At 46.3% G+C, this 12,632-nt stretch overlaps 1 protein-coding gene across 2 annotated transcripts in view; it reads left to right on the top strand.

The window, feature by feature from the left end:
- Positions 1 to 12,632, top strand: part of EEPD1 (endonuclease/exonuclease/phosphatase family domain containing 1) — a 117,113-nt gene that overhangs the window by 65,054 nt on the left and 39,427 nt on the right. For both annotated transcript variants that reach the window (XM_082662406.1, XM_082662407.1), the window contains one exon: positions 10,042 to 10,093. In XM_082662406.1, the coding sequence (XP_082518532.1) occupies positions 10,042 to 10,093 (52 nt within the window). The remainder of the gene's footprint in view (positions 1 to 10,041; positions 10,094 to 12,632) is intronic.

The raw sequence follows: 12,632 nt of genomic DNA, 5'->3' as shown, positions 1-12,632 counted from the left end.
ACAGAGCAACAAGGATAAAGGGGAGAAAAAAAAACATTTCACAAGTGCCCAGAGGAAAGAATAATAAAAATCAAGCTGACTTTAGGTCTGTTCTCTATAACAAAGAGTCTGTGTCTACTGAACCTGTCAGATTAGGCCACAAGGGAGTTTTTGTTTGTTCGTTACTTTTTAAGTTCAGATATATTCATGCCTATCTGGGTTGAGAATCTGAAACATTAAAAGTTCTTTTGGGACTTCCCTGATGGCGCAGTGGTTGAGAGTCCGCCTGCCGATACAGGGGACACGGGTTCGTGCCGTGGTCCAGGAAGATCCCACATGCCGCGGAGCGGCTGGGCCCGCGAGCCATGGCCGCTGAGCCTGCACGTCTGGAGCCTGTGCTCCGCAACGGGAGAGGCCACAACCGCGAGAGGCCTGCGTAAAGCAAAAAAAAAAAAAAAAAAGTTCTTTTGATTATCAAGTGAGTTTGCCAAACCATCTATAAAGTTTTGGGGATTATGTTGTAACCCAACTACTTTATACTTGACTGAGATGTCTTCTGTGTATGAAGCCCATCAGAAAGACATTCTCAGACATTCAAGGGCTTGGGAAAATAAGCATGTTCCTTTCTTTAAAATGTAAAGATATGTTGCAGAAGCCGAAGTGGTAAAGCAGAATAGAGCTCAAGAATAGGTAGCATAGGCACTGTAATCAGTAAACCTAGAGAGCAGTTTAAATTATTATTAAAGTCTGGTGATCAAACAAATACAAATGTCAGAAATTGTTCTTAAAATAAGCTATAGAATGGAAAGACAACAGTATGCCTGTGTTCTGGGCCGACACCCTGGAGTGTTGTTAACAGAGATCAAAAAGGGAAGAGGAGGTAAAGGTTTGTTACGTTGCTTGTCTGAAATAGTGTTGGTAACAAAAAGAGCTATTTCCTGTATTATTCTAATCTTCAGAGAAGTGTTAATGGCTAAAGAAAGACTCTGAAGAGGATTGGTACCAATATCTGCCATTTTTGGAGGTTTACTCTGAGCTAACCAACATGCTACAAACTTTACCTTCATCATCTCCACTCAAGGCCCCAGGTGTAGATGCCAGATCCTTTCCCTCCCACCCACTGTTCTTAAGGTTCCTTAAGATCCTGCACCAGTAGGTGGTACAGCTTGAACCCCAGGCCGACCGACTCCAGAGCTCTTCCCTATCCCCTAATATGAAAAACTTACAGGTAAACACTGGGAGATCCAAAAACAAGTTCTGGAACTACCCAAACACTGGGGAATAGAAAAGGAAAACTCATCATAAAGTAGACCAAAAAAATGTATCAATAGTTTGTTTGTTTGTTTATTTTTGACTGTGTTGGGTCTTCACTGCTGTGCACAGGCTTTCTCTAGTTGTGGCAAGCGGGGGCTACTCTTCGTTGTGGTGTGCGGGCTTCTTATTGCAGTGGCTTCTCTTGTTGCGGAGCACGGGCTCTAGGCGCGTGGGCTTCAGTAGTTGTGGCACATGGGCTTCAGTAGTTGTGGCTCGCAGGCTCTAGAGCGCAGGCTTAGTAGTTGTGGCGCCTGGGCTTAGTTGCTCCGCAGCATGTGGAATCTTCCCGGACCAGGCCTTGAACCCATGTCCCCTGAATTGGCAGGCGGACTCTCAACCACTGTGCCACCAGGGCAGTCCCTGAATATATTTTTAAAAGCAGGAAAGGTACAGGGTACTTTCTCTAACCACAGTAGACTTAGAATTACAGAAAATACAAAATTATAAAATTTAAAACCCAAAGACTTAGAGAAAAGCACAATCCAAATACTGTGGAGTCCAGTAAGAGACCAAATCTGCAACTGCAGACTAGATGGAAAGTAACAAGAAGGCTAAATAAGGAAATTTGAAGCAAGGACAAATACTTACCAAGAGAAAAATTCATGGCTTTATATGTAAGAAATCATTTAAATAAATGAATATGCAACTTAAGAAGGCAAGCAGAGAGGCTAACGAAAACAGTGGGAAGTTGGAGAAAGGAATTAATGAAGATAAATGTTGACCTTAATTAATTAGAAAAAAATGGTAGGCTTGATAAATCCTGTTGCTGATTTTCTCAGAAGACCAACAAAGTAGACTGATTTCTCACAAATCTAAGTTTTTAAATGAGAAAAAATACCTATACACATTAATGAGGAAGGGGGCATGACTACAGAAGCAGAAGCAGTTTTTAAGTTAAAAATGATTACTAGTACAATTCTGTGCTCAAAATTAGAAAATCTGAATGGATTGGACAAGCTTCTAAGAAATTTCTAGGAAATGGAAATTACTGTAATTGATTCAAGCAGTTGAAAACCTGAGTAGAACAAAAACCACGGCACTGTCATCAGAGAAGTTTCCTGCCCACTGTTTTGCAGACTAGTTCTTGCAAACCTGCCAAGAAGAGTTACCCCAGCTAAATTCTGTGTAGACTGTTCTGGTGCTAATATAATAATTCAGCACTTGGCTTTGGAGAGGAACAACGAGATGCAAGCATGTTTGGCGGTGATGGGATGAAATGCTGTGGAGGACGCATGTGAGAAGAACCCTGCCTTCCCTGGGGGCCAGTCCTTTCTTCCCAGGTGTGCACCCACCTGCATCCAGAGCGATGCCCCGCTATGTTTTCCCAACCCTGAGCCAGTGGTGGGAGACAATAAAGCATTAGGGGAAATGAGTCTGAACCTAACACCCATGGCATCTTCTGAAATTTGGTGATCAAAGGAGAGAAGTCGTCCTTACTTTGCTCAGGGGAAGGTAATGTGGAGCCTTCCTTGAGAAAGGGACGTGTTCAGACAACTGGATTGACACGGTTGCTGAATTTGAATTTTGTGAAATCTCATAAGTGCCCCCACCCAGGGGCACGTGAGTAGAGAGTGGCCATTGCCGGTGGCCACTGGCCCCGCCTTCTATTCTACCTTCTCTCCTCTTGGCCCCCTTCTTCCTTGTTGGAAGGCTGCCTGTCCCACTCGCCCAGTTTTATCCTGTTGTCGCTAACTCTAGTCTCCTGCTGAAGGTGCACATGGAAACCCTGCTCCCTTCACTGGCCTGGCTGCCAGGCCTGGGGACAGTTTGGGCTGCTGCACTGGACACAGAGCTGGTGTCCCCAAGAATTTCACGCTCCTTCCCATTTTTTCCTTCAGAAGAGGTTGTGGAAATACTGTATTACAAAACAAAATCACCCCGGCACCATTTAGGACTTTCTTGACCTTCACTTTTCCCCAAATCATTGCAAATGGGGATTATGCTCTTGGAGAAAAGCTGGATCCTCTGATGATACCGTAAGGGGAGGGGGAGGGGAGAGGAGGGGAGGGGAGGGCAGGGGCGGTGGGAGCAAGAGAGAAGGAGGAAGAGGAGGGAAGAAGCCTTGAGAGGGGTGGTTGTCTGCACTTTAATAATTCCACGCACTTGGTAAGATGAGGACCTCTCGGCTTTGCCTTCTGCCCCTGGGCATCGTGCTGGGGGACTTGCCACCCTACCTGTTCTACCTCGAGTTTAATCTCATTATTTCCCCTTCTCCGCCTGTCATCCATCCTCTCCTCACCCACTGAAACCTGGCTTCTCTCTACCACCTCCTGAAACTTCTCTCCCAGATTACCAGCCCCAACTTCCCTGGCCTTCCTCAGAATCAGAGCCATTGCCCCCCTCCCCCCGCCCGACTTCTTGTATCGCCCTCTCCCCTTGGCTCCTGGGCCACGGGCTCTGGGTTTTCCCTCCACCTTCCTGGCGGTTCCTTCTCTGTTTCCCTGACAGGCCCTGTTCCTCTGCCTGCCTCTTTAGAGAGTAAATCTTTTTTTTTTAAATAAATTTATTTATTTTTGGCCTCATTGGGTCTTCGTTGCTGTGCGCGGGCTTTCTCTAGTTGCGGCAAGCGGCGGCTACTCTTCGTTGCGGTGCGTGGGTTTCTCATTGCAGTGGCTTCTCTTGTTGCGGAGCACGGCCTCTAGGTGTGCGGGCTTCAGTAGTTGTGGCTCGCAGACTCTAGAGCACAGGCTCCGTAGTTGTGGCACAAGGGCTTCGTTGCTCCGTGGCATGTGGGATCTTCCCGGACCAGGGCTTGAACCCATGTCCCCTGTACTGGCAGGCAGATCCTTAACCACTGCGCCACCAGGGAAGTCCTCTGCCTGCCTCTTAAGTGGCAATGGCCCTTGGTCTTCTGTTCCTCTGCACAGGCTCCTGGGCTCTGGATGTGGACATCAGGAGCACCGTCCTTGTGCTCCTGGTGTCCACACCCAGAGCCCAGAACTTGCTGAGGGACAGCCAGCTGCTGTTCACACACCACTGAGGGATCCCACAGGCCCCAAAGTTAGTGTGTCCAAGACATAACTCACCATCAGCAGCCCACGTAGATGGTCCCTTCAGCCCCCAGTTTCACAGGCTAGGAGCTGCGAGGATATTTCCCTCACATCCCTCATATCTGTTTCTTCATCAGGTCCTGCCAGCTCCTGATCTGTCTGGAATTAGCTCAGTGCCTTTTCCCTGCACCAGCCTCCATCATCTCTTCCCGGGACCCATCTCAGGTCTTGCTGCCTCCGGTCTTGTCCCCCGTGCCTCCCCACCCCCATCCCTTCTCCACATCAGAGCCATTTTTTTTTTTTTTTTTTTGCGGTACACGGGCCTCTCACTGTTGTGGCCTCTCCCGTTGCGGAGCACAGGCTCCGGACGCGCAGGCTCAGCGGCCATGGCTCACGGGCCCAGCTGCTCCGCGGCATTTGGGATCTTCCCGGACCCGGGCACAAACCCGTGTCCCTTGCATCGACAGGCGGACTCTCAACCACTGCGCCACCAGGGAAGGCCCCCCAGAGCCATTTTTATACCTTTACTGGGCATCTTCTGTGTCCCGGGCCCTCTACCACACCACAGCCCTAGATCATCGGTGGCCACTCCTTGCCCCCAAAGGACAGACCAAACGCCTTAATATGGCTTAACAAACCCTCTAAGAGGCCTGGCCCGGCCTGCTTCTGCAGAATAATCTTTCAGCACCTGCACCACGCCCCAGGCACCCTGTGTGCCCTGGCCAGCGTGCAGTCCCTGTGGGGCCCTGCCTGACCTCCCACCTTGTGCCTTTGCTCATGCTATTCCTGCCACCCCACCTCTCTGCCTTGTAAGCCCGTAGGTGTCAGCTTAGCAGCCACTTCCCAGGAAGCCTCCCAGCTTTATTATGCTCTTGCAGAGGGCCTCAAAGCACCCCGAGTTTGCCTCTAGAGAGCTCTCCTCACGTGGCTGATGTGTTACTTACCTGGTTCCTCCCTTACACTCAGAAGTTTGAAGGCAGAGGCTGCATTGTATCATTGTATTGTTGTACATCATCGTGTCCTCAGCATCCAATAGCGCCTGGTACATAATACATATCCCTTAAATATCTTATCTGCGCAGTGAACGTGTGGCTCCATTGTATCACACCCTTTCTGCATTTATTGAAATCCGCTGTGTCTCATGCACTATACTATAATAAATGCAGTGGAAACTCAAAGCGCCAGAATCCTCAGAGAAAGGGAGCGAGAGTGAATTCTTGCTTCTGGTGCCCTGTAGCTCATAAGCTGTTCTGGAAGCGTGAGTTTCTGTGTAGTTGGGAGTTCACTCTTGAAGTGCTTTTGCTACACCAAGAGAGTTACATTTTATCCGCCTTTTCAGGGGTCACTGAGGATCATTCAGTCTGCAGCTCTAAGCCACCCCCCAGGCTGCAGGGGTGCCCTCCGTCTTCTGTCCCTTTAACTTTGCTGCTTTTCTTCCCTGCTGTCACTGGCTTCCTGGCACCTTCCCCATCACCACTTCAAATTACGTTACAGACCTCACTGTGCCAGCCACTATCTAGCTGAATAAGACATCTGCCCTCAAGCGCCTCACCTCCTTGTAGCTTACTTAGCAGACATTAATTGCATGCATTCTAGGTCCTTCTAAGTGCTGCCCATCTTGACTTCAGAACTTGGCCTTGAAATGGCCATTTTTCTAAATAAATCACGGCTGTCAGCTGCTTTTGTGTGATTTGCCTCTCTTCTCAAAGTCAAGTGCGAAAAAGAAATTGCAGCTCCCATCTGATGGGAGCCCTGCTGTTTTCAGGGGATGCTGACCAGGCACCAGGCCACCCGAGAGACATGCGCTGTTTAGCGCAGCTCTGTGGTCCACGTTGGAACCCAGGAGAGTCTCAGAGAGACGTACCTCCCTGGGCTTGGGCCCTAGCAGGGACCATATTGCATTCATTTTGTTTTCCTGGTGCCTGGTGCCAGTATACATTTGTAGAATTAGCAAAAGGACAGAAAGAGGGAAGGAAGGAGGGAGAAATGGAGAAAGGAAGGGAGGGAAGGGGGAGCAAAGTCGAAACTGAGAGATGAGATTCCCTTCCAGAGTAAGAAGGTAGAGGTGTCGAATGGAGGATTTGGGAAATGGGCTCATTGCGTCTTCGTGTGTGTGAAATTTCCTCCCAGGGAGTATCTGATGTGCTAGAAGAATCTGATACCATCAGTACTGAAATAAATACTCCAGACTTGAAGAGTTTCCAATAAGGTAAGAACTAACAGTAGGATAGCTATATAACAGGAAACATCTCGAATACTCTTAAAGATTATAGCTCTAAGGAGGAAAAAAACACAACTTCCTGAAGAAATCCAATGTTATGAGCAGCTGTTGCAGTAACTTCTGATGAACATGTATTGTTTCCATTTTGAAACTCAAACCTTCTAGATTTGAGTGTCCTATCCTCTTTTCTCCATCTTTTCCATCTTTTCTCCTTTGTGTTGCTGGGTTTTAGTAGTGTGAAAAGGTTTCTATTTTTTTTCCTGCCCCTACCCAATACATGAATCCTATTTGGTATTGGTTTTAGAGCAAAAGTTAAATTGGTTTAATCTCACATGTCAACTTCAGTAGATTGGTTGTGGTTCACTGGAGAGTTCAGAAAGATTCTGAAGCTGTATCTAAGTTAAAAGGGGGTGAGTTCCGTGGAAAGAGGTGAAGAGAATTGGAGAGTGTACATGCCAAGTATTTGCCGTTCCCGTTCAAGAGGAAAGTAAACTGGTGAGAGCAGGGACTAACATCCTTCAGGTTTTGACTAAGAAGAGTCAACTGAAGTTGTTTTAATTTCGTCTTCATTCAAAGCCTCAAACTGTTGGTTTTCAGATCATGTTCTACAGTGGTTTGAATGTAGTATCTTTTTGAATAGGGAGAAGAAGAGAGTTGGGTGTATTAACAGTGTTTAAACCTTTTCTCTAACCTGTCGATATCTGATACCTGATCCTAAACTGGACCTCATGACCATAGAGAAGGGCAGGAATGAGAAACTATTTTCAAAATTCCTCCAGTAAAAATATTTTCCAGTGGTTATTTCAGAAGTAGTTTAAGCTTCTGAAACTTGATCTACAACTGGAGTCTCCTTAGCCTATAACTTGCTGTCCAAATTGATAACCTGGGATCTAGAGGTGTGCATTGGGAATCATAGTGCACTGAGAAGTAGCCAATAGCTTTGACCTGCCACCAGACACATCCTGGCAGACATTTCTACAAATGCACATAGCACTGTTCACCCTGGGGAAGACACACAGTCATCTCACTGGAGGCCTTCCCTTTCAGGTGGAGAAACTGAGGCTTGCCAGTGATTTTAGCTGTCCACACTGATAGCGACTTGGCCTCTAAGCCCCTGGGCCCTGCCTGGAGGCCAGTAAATATTCCTGACTGTCCTTCCTGTGTCAGTTATAGACACTGCAGATGTAGTGAGAAGACCCTTGAGCTCCCAGTGTCAAAGAGCTTCCAGTGCTGGTTGGGAGGAAACAGACAAAAGCACCCTAACAAATGTTTTAAGGTACCAGTAAGTGCACTGGAAAAAAACACCCAAAAACGAACCTGGTGACCAGGGATGCTGCTTGGAAGAGGCAGCATTTGCACTTAGACAGAAATGATGCAGTGGGATGCAGTCGGTGTTGTCAAGATCTTGGGGAAGACTGTTCCAAGCCAGAGAAGCAACAAAAGCAAACCCGTCCAAGAGACGAAGGAAAGTCAGTGATTGGAGCAGAGGTTATGCCCAGGGTCCTGTCCATTAGCCCTGATGCCTGCTAACTTGTTGGTAGTGGTGATGGTTTCCTGTAGGCCTTGAAAACCTTATTGCACTTGCTGAAGTTGCTTTAAAGTAAACCTTTGCATTTGGTTGGACAGGGCTTGCTTAGCTGTGCAGAGAGATTATGAAGAATTCTGTACATGGAGGTGAATCTTATCATGGGCATAACCCCTTTTGATGGAGGTGTGTGGTACAGATGGGGCCCATTTCTGCTCCAGAGAACCTGTGCAAGTTGGTGGGGACACAGTGACCAGCGACCACAATCAGATTAACTGGGTGGGGAAGGAGCACGATGACACCATCGACAGCTGACCCAACCCTAAACAGTCTCGTTGAGCTCCTGCTTCCTCCTGCGTGCTGGCCTGTCCAGCCTTGGCCGCCTGCTCACTGCGTCCGCAAACACTTCAAAAGTAATTTGTCACAAAAGGGAAAATACCTCCCCTGTAAAACCTGCTCCCACGTCTGAATTCCCTCACTTCAGCTGCTGGCTGCAGTCTGGACTCTGGTCCCTAAACTGGAAACTGATGAGTTGTGTACACTCGAGCCCTTTCTCTCCCCTTGGTGCCTTTGCCCCCCCTGTCTCCTGCGGGTCACCTTTCTCCCCAGTCCCCTCCCCTGGCAAGGCTAACGCGGTCCCTCCTGCAGGAAGCCACCTCTGACCTTGGCCTGGCTGGGCTCCCCTCTGTGCCCCAGAAAGTCCACTCGGCACCCTACTGGTCCTCTTCTGCTCTGACTGTGGCCTCCAAGAGGCTGTGAGCTCCTTGTGGGCAGGGAGCACGTCACAGTCATCAGGTGCCCTCGACCACCTGCACACAGTAGAGCTCAATCCATGTACAGTAACAGATGAGCAGCTGATCAGGCCCTCTTCATAAGGAGTGATTTAAGCTATTTGTTTGTTCTCATCAAAGGGACATCAAGGGAAGATTAATGCTGAACATGGGCAACTATTTTCTTCTTTATATCCCTCTGAATTTATTCAGGTTGCTTACATAAGCAGCTATCAATTACTTTTAGAAATTTTTGTGGTGAAATGTACGTAACATAAAATTTACTGTTTCAACCATTAGTAAGTATACAATTCAGTGACATTAAGTACATTCACATTGTTGTGCCACCATCACCACCATCTACAGAATTTTTTCCCAAACAGAAACTCCATACCCGTTAAATAATAACTCCCCATTCCTCCGTCCCACAGCCCCTGACAATAGATAGAGACAACTATTCTACTGTCTGTCTCTTTGGGTTTGACTAGTCTAGGGACTTCATATAAGTGGAGTCATATAATATTTGTCCTTCTGTGTCTGGCTTATTTCATTTAGCATAATGCCTTCAAGGTTCCTCTGTGTCATAGCATGTGCCAGAAGTTCCTTCTTTTTTTTTGTTTTTTTTTTTGCGGTACGCGGGGCTCTCACTGTTGTGGCCTCTCCCGTTGCAGAGCACAGGCTCCGGACACGCAGGCTCAGTGGCCATGGCTCACGGGCCCAGCCGCTCCGTGGCATGTGGGATCCTCCCGGGCCGGGGCATGAACCTGTGTCCCCTGCATCGGCAGGCGGACTCTCAACCACTGCGCCACCAGGGAAGCCCCAGAAGTTCCTTGTTTTTAAGGCTGAATAATATTTCATCATATATAAAATGTGGACCATATTTTGTTTATCCATTCATCCATTGATGGATATTTAAATCGTTTTCACCTTTTGGCTCTTGTGAACAATACTGCCATGAACATGGGTGTGCAAATAACTGTTTTGAGTCCCTGTTTTCAACTCTTCTGGGTATATGCCCGGAAGTGGAATTGCTGGATCACATGATAAAATCACTTTTACAACTTAGAAACATTTTTAATACTTCTGAAATGGTCATTTCAGTTCAAACCAAAGGTTACCTTGAGGTGGGAGGTGATTCAGAAATGCAGGCTAAAATTTCAGACTTTTGTTCCTGTGACTTGTCTGATGCTTGGTGATATAAAATGTTTTGTTTTTAAGTGTGGTTTTAATTTTTTCTTACAGCATCAAGCTGCTAGCTGTGCAAGAACTACTTGACAGAGAGGCCCTGGAAAAGGTAAATATTTTGTGCCTCTTACCCCAGATTTACAAACTTAGAGCAGAGTGCCACACACAGGAAAAACTCAACTCCCTGTCACCAGAGACAGCACTTATAGCAGAGTTGGTCTGTTATTTTGTGTTCTTAACAGTCAGTGAACCTTGCAAAATTTTCATCAACACGCCCCACATTGCTCATAGGCTATTAACACTTGCAAACTCTTCCTTGCTTGACTCTTTCAGAGTTGAGTGAAAGCAGAGGCTCGCCCTGCTGTGGGCCAAGCTCTGGAGCAGGCTTTCTGTGCCTGGAAATACCGCACACAGGACGCCGCCCACATGCCAGATGCTGTGCTTCCCTCCATCTCTGCTTGTGTGTGTTCTTATCTGGGCTTATGGATGGTAGAATTGAAGCAGCAAGGTTAGGGAACTTGCCAGAGGAAAATTACCTAAGTGGCAGAGTAAGGATTTGAGCCCCAGAGTTTCATTTCCAAAACCAATGCTTTTTCTGTTTAATAGGCTAGTTCATGAGTTTGAGCCCTTGTGGGGACTACTTCTGAGCATTGGGAAACTCCCTCCCACCTAAGCCCTGGAAGGAGCTATCCAGTGTGTCTCGGTTTTCTACGTTCAAGTCAAGTACTCAGCTGGGGATCTTTTGCCAGTTATGGGTTCAAGTTCTGTGTGGTGGGCTCCAAAAAGCAGGCTGGGCAGGTGCCGAGGAGGCCCAAGTGCCACCCCACGGGCCTCCCAACTCATACCAAGCTGCTCCCCTGGGTGGCTCAGGACTCTTCCCCAGTATGTGGCTGTGGGCGTTAGTTCGAATGTATAAGGTTGACGTAGAAGAAAATGGTTAGAGAGATAAGCACCCAAACAATATTATCTTATTTGTAGAATTTAAAATGTTTGGATTAGTGATCCATCTGCTGGTTGGCACTAAAGCAAATAAAGTCTTTAAGCACCAAGTGGTGGTGGTGGGGGGAGGGGGAGGTGTCTGAGCTCTGGCTCTGAATTTAACGTCCCTGCAGCCTCATTGGTAACACAGGTAGGACAAGGGTGGGGCTGCCTGCCTGACCTCAGAGAGGTGACATGAGTCGGTGCAGTGGATGGGCATTCTAAATGCCAAAGCACTCCACTCATATTAATTCTTAATTACTCATTGTAATTCTTTAATCCAGCCATGAAAACAGACTAAGTCCACGTTATTATATATGAAGATTCTTTGTATGTTTTTGAAACTTTTAAAAAGTTACTTCTCCAAAACCAATTCTCTTCTCAGTGTTCACTACAGGTAATTGTTTTACTCCTCAATTCTCATCCACCTGACTAGTTAAAGAACCACAAGGAAAGATCTTTGTGGACCGTAGAGCTTTGCTACTCCAAGTGTGGTCTGCAGACCAGTAGCATCGTAAGCTTGTTAGAAACGCAGAATCTCAGCCCCTACCCAGACCTCCTGATTCAGTTTGCATTCTCACAAGACCCCAGGTGATTCTTGGGCACCAAAGTCCAAGAAGTTCTCCCTGAGGAGTAACATTTACTATCACCATCTCTGCTGTTGACTAGACCATCTTCACAGAGAACCTCTGAGGTGTCAGCTTTTTTGCTTTTGTGGCAATCAAGCTCCTTTTTTTCACACCAAAAGTGAAGTAAACACCATAAGTCTATTTGTAAGAACCCAGTTTCTTTTCTTTTCTTGGTTTTTTTGTGTTTTCCATTCTTTTTTTTTTTTTAATTGAAGTATAGTTGACTTACAGTGTTGTGTTAGTTTCAGGTGTACAGCAAAATGATTCAGTTATTCATATATATATATACCTCTTCTTTTTCAGACTTTTCCATTATAGGTTATACAAGATATTGAATATAGTTCCCTGTGCTATACAATAGGTCCTTGTTGATTATCTATTTTATATATAGTAGTGTGTATCTGTTAATCCCAAACTCCTAATTTATCCATCCCCCTCTTCCGCTTTGGTAACCATATGTCTGTGAGTCTGTTTCTGTTTTATAAATAAGTTAATTTGTACCATTTTTTAGATTCCACATATAAGTGATACCGTATGATATTTGGTAAGAACCCAGATTTTATCTTTAGTTTGCCTGCTTCTTCCTTTCATTAAGAAGATAGTCTCATTTAACTTAATAGGTAGAGCCAGCAAGAATGACCTCAGTTAAACACACATCCTGCAAACCTCACACCTCTTCAACTGTCTTTGCAGCTGGGCTTCAAATGGCAACGTGCTTTTGGGTTTTGCAGTTACTAAACTCCTGAGGTCCCACCACGGTAGGACTGGTCACTTCTAGACAGATAGTCTTTCTCTTATAAGAGGGAAGCTATTCTGAAGGGGTCATTTCCCTCACAGCTACTTGCAGGTTCAACCTGACCAGTAAAATATTTAAATTATGTAAAACATAATATAAAAGGCTAAAAAGCAGCCGCAGTGTTTTGGAGTCTCCAAGACAATAAGACTTCTAGTGCTTTTTCTCCCTAATATTAGACATTGTTATTATGATCTTAGTGTTTCAGTTAAAAATTACCAGCCATTTGCCTGACTTGTACTTTCCTT

The sequence above is a fragment of the Grampus griseus genome (assembly GCF_964374135.1).
Source record: "Grampus griseus genome assembly, chromosome: 9".
Lineage (NCBI taxonomy): Eukaryota > Metazoa > Chordata > Mammalia > Artiodactyla > Delphinidae > Grampus > Grampus griseus.
The sequence above is the reverse complement of the archived record's forward strand: the minus strand, read 5'-3'. Positions and strand labels throughout refer to the sequence as shown.